Source organism: Thamnophis sirtalis, unplaced genomic scaffold, assembly GCF_051295495.1.
Source record: "Thamnophis sirtalis isolate CommonGarterSnake01/CBP01778 unplaced genomic scaffold, rThaSir2_p1.2 scaffold_6, whole genome shotgun sequence".
NCBI lineage: Eukaryota > Metazoa > Chordata > Lepidosauria > Squamata > Natricidae > Thamnophis > Thamnophis sirtalis.
Genome location: NW_028261386.1, coordinates 2,339,691 through 2,357,357, shown reverse-complemented (window position 1 = coordinate 2,357,357; position 17,667 = coordinate 2,339,691). Strand labels below are relative to the sequence as shown.

Here is a 17,667-nt window from a genome sequence, read left to right as displayed (position 1 = left end):
GAAAAAGAAAGGAGAATGAAGTGGGAAGGGAAAAGGAAGGAAAGTTATAATGAGAGTGAGGGAGGGTCTTAGGGAAGCCCTGCCTTAGCACTTGGCCAACACAGGTGCCCCCAACATGAGTGACGTTGAGCTGGTCATGCTCCCCGTTCTCCCCCCAAAGGTCAAACACAAACCTGATGCAGTCCTCAATGAAATCGAGTTTGACACCCCTGGTCTAAACATACAGGTAGTCCTCGCCTTACAACCATTCATTCAGTGACCATTCAAAGTTACCGCAGCACTGAAAAAAGTGACCTATGACCATTTTTCACACTTACAACCTTTGCAGTGTTCCCCCGTGGTCACATGATCAAAATTTGGATGCTTGGCATCTGGCATGTACTTAATGACGGCATTGAAAAAAGTGACGGATGACCATTTCCACACTTAGGATCATTGCTGCATCCCCCAGGTCACCTGAGCAAAATTCAGACTCTTAGCAACTGACTCCTACTTATGACGGTTGCAGTATCCTGGGGGTCACACAATCCCCTTTTGCGACCTTCTGACAAGCAAAGTCAATGGGGGAAGCCAGATTCACTTAACAACTGTGTCACTAACTTAACCACGACAGGGATTCACTTAACGATCATGGCAAGAATGGACACCAAATGGGGCAAACCCCCTTAAGAACTGTTTTGCTTAGCAACGGAAATTTTGGCTTCCGTTGCGGTTGTAAGTCGAGGACAACCTGTAACCCTCACCGATTTTCCCTTTTGGCTTTTAAGACCAAAGAGCAAATAAACACATGGACATTCTAACCGTTTGCAGTTCTGAAGTGGCGGGAATCTCCCTTGCCTCTTCTCTTTAAAAGCCTCCACAAATGATTAACTTTTTCTCAGCAGACAGTATTGCTTTCTGGAAGACTACAGAAAAATGATGTCCCAGCTAATCAGCCGCTCTTGTTTCCTTTCCAGATTGGAGCTGTTTATTGAGTCGCCGGAACCTGCAGTCTCTTAGCAAGAGGCTCAAAGATATGTGCAGGATGTGCGGGATTTCTGCTGCTGATTCCCCCAGCATCCTCAGTGCTTGCTTAGTGGCTATGGAACCTCAAGGATCTTTCGTGATCATGCCAGGTATGTGCCGAGTCCTTTTCATCGGGTTGGAACTCCCGCAAGAGGGAATTTTAATATTGTAACCTTCTCAGAGTTACTGAGGGATAAGATAGGCGTCTAATAAATTTTACTCCAAAAAAAATAGGGCTGACGGGAATTTTACGGAGGGAAGGGAAGGGAAGGGAAGGGAAGGGAAGGGAAGGGAAGGGAGATAGATAGATAGATAGATAGATAGATAGATAGATAGATAGATAGATAGATAGATAGATAGATAGATAGATAGATAGATAGATAGATAGATAGATGATAGATAGATAGATAGATGATAGATAGATAGATAGATGATAGATAGATAGATAGATAGATAGATGATAGATAGATAGATAGATAGATAGATAGATAGATAGATAGATAGATAGATAGATAGATAGATAGATAATAGAAGTGAAGGGAGGGGGGAAGATTTAAGGAAGGAGAAAGGAAGAAAGTTTCTTGAACAAGAAGGGAAGGAGGAAAATTGAGGAAGGAAAGGAAAGAAAGGGAGGGAGGGAAAAAGGAAGGAAGATAGATAGATTCTTGAGCAAGCAAGAAGTGATGGGAAGGAGGAAGAATTAAGGAAGGAGAAAGAGGAAGGAAAGGGAGGAAGGAAGATTCTTGAAAAAGCAAGAAGGGGAAGAATTAAGGAAGGAAACGAAAGGGAAGAATGGGAGGGAGGGAGGGCAAAGACAGGATTGAGCCCTGGTGGCACAGTGATTAGAATGCAGCACTGCAGGCAAATTCTGCCCACAGTCTGTAATTTGATCCTGATGAGGCTCAAGGTTGACTCAGCCTTCCAGCTTTCTGATCTCAGTAAAATGAGGACCCAGATTGTTGGGGGCAATATGCTGACATTACAAATCACCCAGAGAGTGCTGCAAAACACTGGGATGGTATATAAGTCTAAGTGCTTCCTGTCCAGGGAAAATCCTGCACAAAACCCTCAAACTCCCAGGCTTCTGGTAGAGGACTAGTAGTTGAGGAAGACAAGGACCACCCCTAAGGGTGGCGCAGTGATTAGAGTGCAGTATTGCAGGCTAACTTTGCTGACAGTCTGACCAGCGCAATAGCAATAGCCCTTAGACTTATATACCGCTTCACAGTGCTTTACAGCCCGCTCTAAGCAGTTTACAGAGTCAGCCTCTTGCCCCCAACAATCTGGGTCCTCATTTTACGGACCTGCTGCTGTGACCAAAGGTGGAGCTCTCGCCTCACAATCAGGACGATCCTAGGTAGAGCCAGGTGTAGGGTCTCCTGCTTGGGCAGGGGATTGGACTAGATGACCTGCAAGATCCCTTCCAAACTCTGTTAATCTGTTAATGCACCTTTGAAGGCTGTAAGGCTGAGTCAACCTTGAGCCTGGTGAGATTCAATCTGCCAAACTGCTGGCAGCCGGTGATCAACCTGCAGTACTGCACTCTAACCATTGCCTCACCGCACCTCAGTCAGCCTTCCATCCTTCTGGGGTCGGTCAAATGAGGACCCAGATGGTTGTGGGCAAGAGGCTGACTCTGTAAACTGCTTAGAGAGGGCTGTAAAGCACTGTGAAGCGGCACGTAAGTCTTAAGTGCCGGCGCTATTGCAGGCAAGCTCTGCCAACTGCCAGCGGTTCGATTCCCACCTGCTCAAAGTTGATTCAGCCTTACCTCTTTCCAAAGACGGTCAAATGAGGATCCAGATTGTCGGGGGCAATAGGCTGACTCTGTAAACCGCTTAGAGAGGGGCTGTAAAGCACTGCGAAGCGGTATATAAGTCTTAACTGCTACTGCTGTTGCTACTTGCTATTGCTGTTGATCGCATGGGTAATTCTCCCCCATTCTTCTTTTTTCCTAAAGACTCCGTATCCACTGGCTCAGTGTTTGGACGCAGCACCACCCTAAACATGCAGACCTCCCAGCTCAACACCCCCCAGGACACTTCGTGCACTCATATACTCGTGTTCCCCACCTCTGCGTCCGTGCAGCTGGCACCATCCACCTACACCACTGAAACTGGTTTGGAACTGGCCTTTAATCCGAACAATGGTTTGTGTGTGTGCGTGTGTGCACGCATGGGCCTGCATGGGCGTGTGTGGGAATGTTAACTGGTCGATAGTTCAATTGATAGGAAAAGGGAGGGAATGGCAGGTTAAGATGCAGCCGTTTTATTGGGTCAGGATGTGGAAGGCAGCTGTGCCCATTGGCTCCCAACAGCCCGTGCACTCTTTCCTTGGTACAGGTAGTCCTCGACCTACGACCATAATTGAGCCTAAAATGTCCGTGGCTAAGTCCAAGATGGTTATTAAGAGAGTTTTGCCCGATTTTGCAACTTTTTTTTTTTGCTTCAGGTGTTAAGTGAATCACTGCAGTTGTTAAGTGAATCATGCAGATCTGGCTTTTCCCATTGACTTTGCTTGTCAGAAGTCAGCTTGTGAGGTTGCAAAAGGGGATCGATCCCTTGACCCCAGGACATTGCAATGGTCATAAATACATGCTGACTTTGATGACATGATCACGGGAGATGCTGCAACCGTCATAACTCTGAAAACTGGCCATAAGTCACTTTTTTTCAGGGCCATTGCAACTTCAAACCGTCACTAAACGAGTGTTTGTAAGTCGAAGACTACTTGCAATCCCTGGATGTGGGGGCTTCCCTCCTGCTGGTTCAGGACTCCCAAACACCACACTCTCCACAAGTACACCCTGTTTCCCTGAAAATAAGACCTCCCTGGATAATAAGCCCAATCGGGCTTTTAAGCGCATGCGCTAAAATAAGCCCTCCCCAAAAATACTGCAACACAGCAGCAGCCATGAGGTGACCACGCTCGCCACCTCCCGCACCTCAAAAATAGTAAGACCTCCCCAAAATAGCATGGTCATGAAGCGAAACTACATTTGGACACCCCAACTTAAAACATGTATTGCAGTTGCAAAGCAAATCACAGGTCATTCAGTGCGACAGCACATATGTCAACTTGTAAAACGTTGCCATGACTATTATCAGGTTGGATTCAGGGGAGGATTCCATGCATACCTTCGGCCAGAGTTGGATCTCATATTTCTACAACCTAGTTCGTGAATATGATCTATGACGCATGACAGAAGGGAGGGGATAGAGGAGTACAGTTCAAACGCAATTAAGCGGAAGCAGTTTTGGCTCCGCAGGAGTAGACACCAGAATGTTGATCCTAATAAATGAAGGGGTTTCTTTTGAACTTTGTCTCGAGGCTCGTAAATTCAAATCCAAGTCGGTTCTAACCAAGTTAACACCATCACCCATATATATTGTACCATTACCCCACCCAGCTCCACCCACAACTCCACCCAGATGACACCCACCCACCATCACCAATCACCATGACCCTCAGCCACACTCCCACTCAATGTCATCATAGCCTCTTTCCTGGTTAGCTGCATCTGAGCAAAAGAGTTACATCAGAGTAGGCAGTTGCACCCGAGTAGAAGAGCCACGTATATATAGATAGAGATAGATAGATAGATAGATAGATAGATAGATAGATAGATAGATAGATAGATAGATAGATAGATAGATAGATAGATAGAGATATAGAGATATAGAGATATAGAGATATAGAGATATAGAGATATAGAGATATAGAGATATAGATAGATATAGATAGATATATATGAAAACCACTCATGCGTGATCATGAAATCTCCAGAACCGTAAAGCCCACAAACTTGAAATTTGCCACGTATGTGCCTCTTGGCATCTAGGTGCTCGCTAAGAAAGGATTATTTGAAATGACCATCAGATCATTAGTATTTCTTACATTATAGAATAAGAGTTGGAAGGGACCTTGGAGGTCTTCTAGTCCAACCCCCTGCTTAGGCAGAAAATCCTACACCATTTCAGACAAATGGCCGTCCAACATCTTCTTAAAGACTTCCAGTGTTGGGGCATTCACAACTTCTGGAGGCAACTTCTGTTCCACTGATTAATTGTTCTCACTGTCAGGAAATTTCTCCTCAGTTCTAAGTTGCTTCTCTCCTTGATTAGTTTCCACCCATTGCTTATTATTAACATGCTCTGATGCTAAGGAGTTAAGACATTCTACTCCCCCTCCAAACCTGAAAATAACTCTGGAGAGAAGGGGATAGGATAGGAGACGCTTCTGTGGGGCAAGCCTGAGGAAGAGAAGGGGAGAGGAGAGGCCAATTGTAATTTCTACTTAAATTTTCAAGTTGTAAATGTCGATTTATCAAGCCCGATCACATAGTTTCGTTGCAGAGCACAGATATTCAGCTAGTAAATAAATAAATATAAATTGCAGCCAAGATACTTGGCTAGTAGCAATACAGCCAAGGAACCAGGCATTTGAAACATTCATCACCCAGGTTAAGGGAACACAGTTAACGGTTGGAGCCATTTTAATCTCCGAAGGGAAAATATTCCTTAGAGCAGGGACCACTAGGGATAAAGCCTATTTTCTGGTCCTCACTCTTTGGCTGACGTTACCTGCAGCATTCCCATTCTGCTAAGATGGAACTGGGCATGCAGAAAGGACTGGGAGGAGATGGTTCCTTAGGGCAGTGTTTCTCAACCTTGGCAACTTGAAGATGTCCGGACTTCAACTCCCAGAATTCCCCAGCCAGCGAATGCTGGCTGGGGAATTCTGGGAGTTGAAGTCCGGACATCTTCAAGTTGCCAAGGTTGAGAAACACTGCCTTAGGGAACCTGAGCCGCAAGCCATGTAGGGCAGCATCTTGAATTGGCCTTGGAAACACACCACAGCTGGTTATGGAATACACTCCCCCCCTCCTTTAGCTTTCTGGAAAGCCAATAAAAATCTGGCTCTTCACATAGGCACTGTGGTAGCATTATAACCTGGGGATGGGGGGTTGACTAAAGTGCCAGGTTTGTTAGTTTTTGTTATGTGTTTTTAATACCGTGTTTTTCGGAATATAACACGCACCTTTTTCTCCCCCAAAAAAGAGGGTGAAAATCCCCTCCCCAGCCCCCAGGAGCACTTTGCAGGCCTCTCAAACTCTCTGCATGCCCCGTTTTTCAGAAAAAAATGAGGTGTGCAGAGGGTTGGGAGGCCTGCAGAGTGCAAAAAACTTTTTCTGTTTGTTTGCCTCTTCAAAATCTTGGTGCGTCTTATACTCCAATGTGTCTTATAGTCTGAGAAATACGGTAATTTTATTGCTCTTTTATTGAGCTACTCAGAATTGTTTCAAGATGGGCAACTATCCACGTCACAGCAGATCTAATCAAATCCCATCAAATCTATCAGCCAATTTATGACCATTGGGGCTAACTTCGAATGGATGTGTGTATGTTTTCTTCTTTTTTTAAAAAAAAAAAATCAACCATGTGAGTTGCTTCTCTTAGTCAACGTTTTTTTTTTCCTTCTATTTCTGTGAATCTTTTTCTTTCAAGATGGAGCGGATGGAATGGGAATCTTTGATTTGCTGGACACTGGGGATGACCTGGATCCTGATATCATAAGCATCCTTCCTGCGTCCCCAACGGGATCCCCTGTTCACTCACCAGGTTCTCACTTCACCCATGGAGGTGATATGGGCAAGGTAACTTTGCATGAGAAAACAGTTGTTGTTGTTGTTGGACCTGATTGAAATTTCTTCTTGGATGTAGGGATTACTTCAGAACACTTAAATGCTCCTGCAGTCAATGCTTACAGGTTCACAGTAATGATGATGATGATGCTTGGCAGGGTGATCAGATCTGTTGTGTCTGACCCATCGCGACCCCATGGACGTGGACCTCCATGGAACCCATGGAGTTGGTTGCCAAGCGTCTGAATTTTGATCACGCATGACCGCTGGGAGGCTGCAATGGCCGTTAAGTATGAAAAATGGCCATAAGTCACTTTTTTCCGTGCTGTTATATCTCAAGGACTACCTGTATGAAGTGTTGGAGACAATATCCTAATATGGCTTTATGTGTGATCATCCTGACTTTTTCAAACGTTGTTAGTTGTGAAGTCATGTCTGACCCATCATGACCCCATGGACAACATCCCGACCGCCTGCTGCCAATTACCTCCCAAAGACCCGTTAGATCACACAGGGTCGGCCTCCTATGGGTCCCGTCCACCAGCCAATGCCACCTGGCTACCACCCGTGGGAGGGCCTTCTCTGTGGCAGCTCCGGCCCTTTGGAATGAACTCCCCCCAGAGATTCTCACCTCTCTCCAGACCTTCCGGAAAGCCGTCAAAACCTGGCTGTGCCGGCAGGCCTGGGGTTGATGAGTTCCCCTCCCCTCTCGACCTGTATGGCTGTATGATTCTTGTTTATTTTAACCATGTGTAATGTGTTTTATGTTCCCTTTCCCCCTCCAAGTTGTTCGCCGCCCTGAGTCCCTCCCGGAGAAGGGCGGCATATAAATAAACTAGATTAAAAAAAAAGATAAAAGATAAAAAAAAGATCCCTCCAGGCCTTCCTGTCCTCTACCATCCCCCAGAGTCCATTTAAGCTCACACCGACTGCTTCGGTGACTCCATCCAGCCACCTCCTTCTCTGTCATCCCTTTCTTCTTTTGCACTCCATCGTTACCAGCATCAGACTCTTCTCCAGGGAGTCCATCCTTCTCTTTAGGTGGACAAAGTATTTGAGTTTCCCCTTCAGGATCTGGCCTTCTAAAGAGCAGTCAGGGTTGATCTCCTCTAGGATTGACCGGTTGGATGGCCTTGCAGTCCAAGGGACTCACAGAAGATCAGATCTACAAAACTATAATTTGATTATCATAGTAGGTGGCTGAGCTAATCTTGAAAAGGCTAAGCAGGGTTCCACCAAGTAAGCATTTGAGTGGGAAACCTCCTATAGGCCGCAATTAACCAGGGAGAGGAGTGGAGTTCAAAACACTAAGAGTTTATTTTTGTCACCTATACAACAGAATCTGATCAGTTAACAGTTAAAGTTCAGTTGGCGTTAGATAAAGGTCAGTGTAATTCATGGAGGGCTGGCCTTGGTTCCTTGTGGATGCACAATGATTCCAAACTGATGACATGTTTAACCCACCCTCAATTCAGCCTGCTCAACTCCTAAATCTCTAGGCTTATAGGATACTAGTTGATAATCACGCGTTGCCCGGATATTTATTTATCCTAATCCTGTATTAGACAGGAAAAGCCCTGATGTCGATGACAATTACATTAGTTACAAATGCCCCACCCCCCCGAAGCGTCAGGAAAGTGGAGCCCTCTTGTGGAGTACTGTGAAGCCGTTACCATGGCAACTCTATTGCGCTGTACAGTAGAAGCCATTTTATGGCAGTACGGTAGAAACCATTTGAAGGCACAACAGGCTGTATCTTAGCAGAACACACATCCTGAGAGGTGGTAGGGGTGTTGTACACCCACAGTATTTGTTTCCAGAGTGTAAGTCATCTGTGTACCAAGTTTGGTTGAAATTGCTCAAGGCGTTCCAGAGTTATGCTGGAACACACAAACACACACACACACAGATAGATTGATTGGTAGGTAGGTAGGAAGGTTGATTGATTGATTGATTCTGGGAATCGAAAAACAGAACCCTGGAAGAAGACAAAACTTCCATGTTGTTATCAAGATAGGAGCAGGGATAGGCCATTCTAGCTACCAGAAATTAAAATGCAACGTTATTTGCAAGTACTGTATTTTTCAGAGTATAAGACGAACCTTTTTCCCTCAAAAAAAGAGGCTGAAATCTGGGTGCGTCTTATACACTGAATACAGCATTTTTTGCCTCCTGAAACCCCGCCCCCTTCACCAAAATGGTCTTGCATAGCTTGTAGGAGGCTTTCAGAGAACTGCTGGGGGGGGGGGGAAATGAGCAAAAAACAGTCCGTTTTTTGCTCAATTCTCCACCCACACCCACCCCCCGCCTTCCAGGAGCACTCTATAAACTTCCTAAAGGCTATCCATGCCCTTTTATTGACAAAAAATGGGCCTGTTTTCTGCTCGTTTTTTGCTCTCCTCCCCCCCCCCCAGGAGCACTCTACAAGCCTCCCAAGAGCTATCCATGCCCTTTTTTTGGAGGAAAAAAAAACACAGGCCCGTTTTCACGAAAAATGGCCCATTTGTGGGAGGTTTGCAGAGTACAAAAACTTTTTTAAAAAATTTCCCTCTTTAAAACCTTGGTGCGTCTTATACTCCAAAAAATACAGTAGAAACATGATCACCCTTACAATATGCTGCAGCATGTTAAAAGGAAAATATAGAGCTGAAGGCAGTGGCAAAAATAGCAATCAAAATATCAGCAGGTTGAACTATCATTCCTCACAAGCAAATACTGTTGTGGAGAAAGAGGGAATAAGGGAAAATGTAATAGCACACTTATGGGATTGTACATGGGAAGGATATATTCATACAGGTGGGTCCTTGACTTACGACCACAATGGAGGCCCAGCATTTCTGTTGCTAGGCCAAAACATTTGTTAAGTGGGTTTTGCCCCATTTTACAACCTTTCTTGCCACAGTTAAAAGAATCACTGCAATTGTTAAGTTAGTAACCCAGTTGTTAAGTGAATCTGGCCTCCCCATTGACTTTGGCTGGGAAAACGTCGCAAAACGGGACACTGCAACCGTCATAAATACGAGCCAGTTGCCCAGCTGTCTGAATTTTGATCATGTGATTCTGGGGAGGCTGCTACAGTTCTAAATCACAAGTCCCTTTTTGTAGTGCTGTTGCAACTTCGAACGCTCGCTAAACAAACTATTGTAAGTCAAGGACTACCTGTAAAAGAAACGCGATGCACTAAGAAGTTTGCAGAACGATAAACCCAAATAACGTGTGTGATTCCACATCAGCAGGATAAAAAAGTTGGCAGCCTAGCGCGGTACAGTCAAACAAGAATATTAATAATTAGTCATCAGATGCCTGCTAAAACGATTCTCACCACTCTCTGGAGGCCACTTCTGCTGACTGTCAACTGCCAGCAGTTTGGCACTTCGAGTCTCACCGGCTCAAGGTTGACTCAGCCTTCCATCCTTCCGAGGTCGGTAAAATGAGGAGCCAGATTGTGGAGAGGTGGGGGAGCAAGAGGCTGACTCTGTAAACCGCTTAGAGAGGCCTGCAAAGCAGTAGATAAGTCTAAGTGCTATTGCTAGTCTTTGATGGTGTTGTTATGGCCATCCACTTCAAAAGACTCGTGGGCGGGACGGGGGACGAACTTACAACATCAAATATACAGTTATAGGTTTCTTTTAATATTAAGATTAATTCAAGACCGAAACTATTATCAGATACTTAATACTTAATAGCAGTTAGACTTATCTACCACTTCATAGGGCTTTCAGCCCTCTCTAAGCGGTTTACAGAGTCAGCATATCGCCCCACAGTCTGGGTCCTCATTTCACCCACCTCGGAAGGATGGAAGGCTGAGTCAACCTTGAGCCGGTGAGATTAGAACCGCTGAACTGCAGATAACAGTCAGCTGAAGTGGCCTGCAGTACTGCACCCTAACCACTGCGCCACCTCGGCTCTCTAATAGGAGCCATGGTGGTGCATGGGTTAGAATGCAGAATTGCAGGCTTACTCTACCCACTGCCAGGAGTCCGATCTTGACCGGATCGAAGTTGACTCAGCCTTCCATCCTTCTGGAGTCAGTTAAAATGAGGACCCAGATGGTTGGGGACAAGAGGCTGACTCTGTAAAACTGCTTAGAGAGGACTGCCAAGTAGTATATAGGTCTTGAGTGCTATTTCTATCGTGAAGCACGCGATCACCAAACCGATTGTTAAACTGGCAAGGATCCCACCACTGAGACCATACCGTATTTTTCGGAGGATGAAAATCTGGGTGCGTCTTATACACTGAATACAGCATTTTTGGCCTCCCGAAACCTCATCCCGTTTTTCGCAAACATGGACATGCAGAGGGTTTGGGAGGCCTGCAAAATGCTCCTGGGGGCTGTGGAGGGGAAAAACAAGCAAGAACCGGGCTGTTTTTTGTTCATTTTTGCCGCCCGCCCCCAGGAGCACTCTACAAGCCTCCCAAAGTCTATGCATGCTTCCTTTTTTGGCAAAAAACAGGCCCGTTTTTTGCTAGTTTTTGCCCCAGGGAGCAGGCCTCTCAAACTCTCTGCATGTCCCATTTTTCTCAAAAAAAAAAAAAAAAAAAAGAGGCATGCAGAGGGTTTGGGAGATCTGCGGAGTGCAAAAACCTTTAAAAAAAAAATTTACCACTTCAATATCTTAGTGCATCTTATGCTCTGAAAAATACGATAGTTAAACTCACATATTGCCTGATGAAATTGACCAGCAGAATATAGGATAATGGTGAGTAACTTAAATCCTTTTCAAGGTGAATTTAACAAATTTCTAGGCAATGAGGCTGTTGATGGCTATAGACTCTGTGGCCAGGAGGGGTAAGGAAACGTGTGTGTGAGTGTGTGTGTGTGTGTGTGTGTGTGTGTGTGTGTGTGTGCGCGCGCGCGCACGCGCGTGAGGACTCTCCATGTTTTGCTTGTAAGCTTCCCAGGAGCAACTAGCTGATCCCTAGCTAAAACAGAACGCTGAATTGCTGAACTATATCCCTTTGAGGCTGATCCCAAATGCCCCTTTTCTCTGTTGCTCGTATCAGGGTCAAGGTACAGACCGGCTGCTCTCCACCGAATCCCACGACGAAGTCCCCAACATCCTGCAGCAGCCGTTGGCCCTCGGCTACTTCGTCTCCACCGCTAAAGCAGGTCCGTTGCCTGACTGGTTTTGGTCGGCCTGTCCTCAAGCACAAAATCAGTGTCCCCTGTTTCTTAAGGTAAGGAGCTCCTGTTCCGTGGGGATAGGAAGGAGGGGTGTTTGTCGAAGGTTATGTGGAAAATAGGCAAGCAAGGCAAGGAGAGAAGAGCGGCTACGGAGATTCTTAATCATCCAGGTCAGGTTGGTGCCAAAAGGGGTTTTCCAAAAAGGCAACTGGACTATCTTGGTTTTTTTTTTTTTAAGGTTTTGTTTCTCATCCAAGAAGCTCCTTCATTTCGGGAAAATACCTTTGGGACAAAAGGAGAATGGAAAGGGAAGAGAGATAGGAAGGGAAGGAAGGGAAGGGAAAGAAGAGGAAAGGGAAGGGAAGCAATAGGTTAGAGAAGGGAAGGGAAGGGAGGGAAGGAAAGGAAGAGGTTAGAGAAGGAAAGGAAAGAAAGAAGTTAGAGAAGGAAAGGAAAGGAAGAGGTTAGAGAAGGAAAGGAAAGGAAGAGGTTAGAGAAGGAAAGGAAAGGAAGAGGTTAGAGAAGGAAAGGAAAGGAAGAGGTTAGAGAAGGAAAGGAAGAAGTTAGAGAAGGAAAGGAAAGGAAGAGGTTAGAGAAGGAAAGGAAAGGAAGAGGTTAGAGAAGGAAAGGAAAGGAAGAAGTTAGAGAAGGAAAGGAAAGGAAAGGAAGAGGTTAGAGAAGGAAAGGAAAGGAAGAGGTTAGAGAAGGAAAGGGTTAGGGAAGAGATTAGGGAAGGGAAAGGAAAGGAAAAGGTATGGGAAGGGAGGAGAGGAAAGGAAAGGAAAAGAAGGAAAAGAAAAAAGGGAAGGGAGGGTGGGAGGGAGGGAGAGGAAAGGAAAGAAGGGGAGGGGAGGGGAAGGAAGGAAAAGAAAGGAAAGGAGAAGAAGGAAAGGAGATTGAAGCAACGTAGAGAACGGAAAGAAAGGAAAGGAGACTGGAGAAAAGAAAGGATAGTAAAGGAAGACATATTGAGTATGGCAGGCAGAAAAGAAGTATCCTCTATCTATTACAACATACCTGTAAAACAGGTGCATGAAATGTACAGCTCCCTGCTGCTTTCCCTGATTCTGTGCCCAAAGGGATAATAAGCCCCGAGTCTTAGGAGATGGTGGTAACCGAGGGCACTTAGCACAGAAGATTCCGAGATTTCGCCCCATAGACGGAGCATCCACTGCAGATTGAATTGGGGGATAAAGGGTCACATGAGCTTCACGCTGAGCACTGACTCTGGGCTTTGGCTTTTTCTCCAAGGCTTCTTTGCACCTCCACGTGCCTTCAGTGCAATCGGACGAGCTACTTCACAGCAAACACTCCCACCCTCTTGACTCGAATCAAACTTCCGACGTCCTCAGGTAGGCCTGTTCCCTGCATGGGCAAGCGTGAAGTCTGTTATCCCAGAAACGCCTTTTCATTATGTTAAGATGCCACTAGTGGGCGCCTCTCTCTTTTGACCTGTCCGTAGCTTCCAATGGCTGGTTTGTTTTATTTTGCCTTTCTATCTCCATACAAGCCAGGGGTCTCCCACCTTGGCAACTTTTAAGACTTGTGAACTTCAACTCCCAGAATTCCCCAGTCAGCTATTCAACTTTTGGAAGTTGAACTCCACAAGTCTTAAGTTGCCAAGTTTGAGGACTCCTGATATAGTCTATAGACCTTGGGAGACTGGGACAAGAGACAAAGCCAAGTCAGATAAGAGGCAGAAGAGCCCTTAACTGGACAGGGGTCTCCTTCTCCTTCTCCTTCTCCTTCTCCTTCCCCTCCTCCTCCTCCTCCTCCTCCTCCTCCTCCTCCTCCTCCTCCTCCTCCATCTCCTTCTCCTTCCAGCCAGATGTTTACCCCTATCAAGTTCTCCCCAAGAGTCTGGAATAGGCAGATTTTTATTATTGTTGTTAATTTGCCATTCATTCATTCATTCATTCATTCATTCATTCATTCATTCATTCATTCATTCATTCATTCATTCATTTATTATATTTATATGCCGTCCTTTTCCCCCGAAGGGGACTCAGGGCGGCTAACAAATCAAATCAGGGAAGGGGGGGGGGTACAGACAAAAAATAAAAAATAAAAGATACATAACAATACATAATTTAAAAACACACGACAGTCATACCATTCAAGACGGGGGCAACAGCTCTTTAGCCCCAGGCCTGTCGGAACAGCCAGGTTTTAACGGCTTTGCGGAAGGCCTGGAGGGTGGTGAGGGTTCAAATCTCCACGGGGAGTTCGTTCCAAACCACTCATTTTGTGGTTTGAGACCACAACTCCAAAAGGAATCCTCCCTAGTTTCTTCACCCCGTAAAGGACCATCATACAACTTAACAACTGCCATGATTCACTTAACCCCTGTAGCTAAAGAAAAGTCATAAAAATGGCGCAAAACTCACTGAACAATTGTCTTGCTTAGTAATGGAAATTTTGGGGCTCAGAGGTGGTCATAAGTCGAGGACCATCTTTATCCTCTGGACAGCTCTCTTTTCTCCTGACGGATGTTCAGTTTCTTCTTATCTGTAGAACTTCAATGTGCTTGTGGAGATTGGAAGTTGAGTCACTGGATTTTTTTGTACCTGCTGAGCTTTTCTGAAAACCCCAAAGCTCCCCTCCCTTTAATGCTCTGTTTTGATTTGTTTCCGTCTCCAGGTTTGTGTTGGAACAGTACAATGCACTCTCTTGGCTCACCTGTGACCCTGCGACCCAGGACCGGCGGTCGTGTCTCCCAATTCACTTTGTGGTGCTGAATCAGTTGTATAACTTTATCATGAACATGCTGTGATCTTTATCCCAAACCGAGCGAGACGAAGAACAGACAACAACAACCGGAAAAAAAAAAAAGGGAAAAACCAGAATTCCACCGAAAAGGACTCGAGTTAATTCTTCTCTGTAACGTCATTTTTTTTTGTGATGGAGGGAAGTGGGGGAGGCTGTTAATCATCCTTCATTGGTTTCAAGGATTCTGACTTTCGGTGGGAGGCGCGTAAACTGGTTGTTTGTTCCCCTCTCTCCCTTTTTTGTTTTGTTTTTTTGTTGGTGTATTGCGTATATCTGACTGGCCAAAGTGGTGAACCGGTCAGCCGACATGTATTATAATGCATCTTTTCAGTAGCCAAGTATCCATTCTCCTTCCGCCCATCAACCTGTCACAGTATTTGTGAAGAGTTTATGAGCCATAGGCCCCTGCCATGTTAATAAATATTTTAAAAGAAAACGAATGAGCATGGAGACCATTAAAAAAAAAAAAGACGAATGAGGGAGAAACGACAAAAATAATATTAATTTACGGAACGTTTTTTTGGAACATTGCAATGTTCTTGTATTGGATTATAGTATCTAGTATTCAAAAAACAAAAAAATGCCTGCATCTCTTATTTATTGTAAGTTTTTAAATGTATAAATTGTCTTATATTTCTTAACCTCTTTTATAAAAAAAAAAAAATTTCCTAGAAGGTTTATACTGCCTTCTTGCTTTAAAGCAATTGGTCTAAAATTATATCTGTAATCGTCTTAATTGAAAACTTGCGGTAGATTGCTTTTAGAGTGTTATTTTTTTGTAAGCGGGAGGGGAGGGATGGGGGACCGCAAAAAAATTTGTATTTGGTCTTGATGTACAGTTTAATGGGGACTATAGGAAGGTGGGGCGGGATAGAAATGTCCATACCTTTGCGTGTGGGAGATTTACAGCTAAGCTGTAGTTGCAGATTATACGTGTACAGTAATGAAGTTCCACTGTGTTTATATAAAATTGAAGAAAAAAAAAATAAAGGTACCAAGTCTTACAGCAATTTTATATCACACATTTGCAGAGTTAACATAATGGCAATATATTAAAATAAAAAAAAAGTGATATTGTTAGGTGGTTTAACTTGTAGTGAGAATTTTAAAAAAAGATGATAATAATAAATTGTTTTATTTTATTTTATTTTATTTTATTGGTATTTCTGTTGAGGGCCGAGACTAAAAACTTTGGCAGATTCCCTTCCCTGTTTCTTGAAGGAAGGAGGATGTGCTTTTTTGACTACAAGGGCCTCTGATGTTTTTTTCCCCTGTGTGCATTTTAAGCCAAGACAGAATCTGTGTCATCTGATGAAATTGCGACACTTTTTTTCTAAAAACAAAAGAAATCCTTGCCCTCAATAAACTGTGTCACTTTCATTTTCAAGCATTTGTGTTCGTCACTAAATCACACTTCTCTCGGGGAAGTCGGAATTACGTGGAAATCGCTTCTATCATAATCCTTTCCCTTTCAGGTCGAAATGTTAGCTTAGCTCAAGCCATTTTTTAAAAATGCTAAAAGCCATTGCGGCTGTAAGAAAACGAGTTGATTTTGGTTTCTGAAGGCTGCCGTTTGTTATTCATTTAAATAGATTTTCACTAGATGCTTTCAGAATCGAGTCCATTAATGCAAGGTCAGCCTCCTTTTTAAAAAAAAACAAAAAAACCCTAACCTCTACATCTCTCCATGCCTTGATTTAATCTTCGTTGTTTGCACATCAAGCTTATCTGTATATGGCCTTTCTTTTAACTAAGCGGTTGCGTCCTGGTGTGATGAAAACACAAAAGGATGTGAAAAAAACACAAACTGATCACTGCTACCTCTAACTCTATCAATAGACCCTTCCTTCCTTCCTTCCTTCCTTCCTTCCTTCCTTCCTTCCTTCCTTCCTCCATCTTTTTCCTCTCCTTCCTTTTTCTGTCCCTCTCCTTCTTTTTTCCTCTATCCATCTTCCTTCCTTCCTCCCTCACTCCCTCCCCTCTCCTTTCTTTCTCTGTCCCTCTCCCCCTTTTCTTTCCCTCTATCCATCTTCTTTCTTTCCTTCCTCCATCTTTTTCCTCTCTGTTCCTCTCCTTCTCTCTCCCTCTAGCCATCTTCCTTCCTCCCTCCCTCTCTCCCCTCTCCTTTCTTTCTCTGTCTCTCTCCTTCTCTTTCCCTCTAGCCATCTTCCTTCTTTCCTCCCTCCCTCCCTCTCTCCCCTCTCCTTTCTTTCTCTGTCCCTTTCTCCCTCTATCCATCTTTTTTCCTTCCTTCTTTTCTTCCTCCCTCCCTCCCTGCTCTACTCAGTGGTTAAGGCACCTGGTAGATTATAACTGGGCTGGGTGACTCTGGGCCTAGGAGATGGTGAATTCTAGTCCTGCCTCAGACATGAAAGCCAGCTGGGTGACTTTGGGCCAATCACCAGGAGACTGTGAGTTCTAGTCTCACCTTAGGCATGGAAGCCAGTTGGGTGACTTTGGGCCAGCCCCCCTCTCTCAGTTCAACCCATTGGGGTGGGGGGATAGGAGAAGGAAGGAATATAAAGGCATATTTGTTGCTTTAGGTTATTTGTCCCTGGGAAACTGCAGCCATCATAAATACATGCCAATTGCTGAGTGTCTTAAGTTTTGATCATGTGACTCCTGTCAACGGTCGTTAAATGTGAAAAATGAACACGTCGTCTTTTATCAGTGCCGTTGTAACTTTGGTCACTAAACAGACAATTCTAAGTCTAGCTCCCTGTATTCAAACACGTTCAATTATAAACTGGTTCAAAAGTTTCAGCTGACGGTTTTCTGTTACAACACAGCAGTCCTGTGGCATTGCGTATTATTCTATTAATAATTAATTCTATTAATATTTTCTGTTCCGGCATGGCAGTCCTGTGGCATTGCGTATTATTCTATTAACATTTGCATATTATTCTATTAATATTTTGCAAGGTTCCTCAACCAATGACATTCTGCTAGAGACGTCTTTGGACTGGATTTCTCAAGATTGTCCAATTGATTGAATTTTATATTGAATTTTATACATAGCACCTGCCCTTTTATGTAGTAGCAGAATGGGTTTTTCCACCCCAGCCTCCTCTTACGACTTCAAAACCCCAGGGGAGAGAGAGTAATTTGAGAGAAGAACAAT

At 44.4% G+C, this 17,667-nt stretch overlaps 1 protein-coding gene across 3 annotated transcripts in view; it reads left to right on the top strand.

Annotated features, from left to right (window-relative positions):
• Positions 1-15,933, top strand: part of MED13 (mediator complex subunit 13) — a 158,563-nt gene extending 142,630 nt beyond the window's left edge. For 2 of the 3 annotated variants that reach the window (XM_087717101.1, XM_087717100.1), the window contains exons 25-30: positions 957-1,115; positions 2,966-3,154; positions 6,513-6,661; positions 11,657-11,830; positions 13,029-13,129; positions 14,418-15,933. In XM_087717101.1, the coding sequence (XP_087573227.1) occupies positions 957-1,115; positions 2,966-3,154; positions 6,513-6,661; positions 11,657-11,830; positions 13,029-13,129; positions 14,418-14,550 (905 nt within the window). In that variant the 3' untranslated portion in view covers positions 14,551-15,933. The remainder of the gene's footprint in view (positions 1-956; positions 1,116-2,965; positions 3,155-6,512; positions 6,662-11,656; positions 11,831-13,028; positions 13,130-14,417) is intronic. The other variant, XM_087717103.1, reaches the window with a different exon arrangement.
• The last annotated feature ends 1,734 nt before the right edge of the window (positions 15,934-17,667 follow it).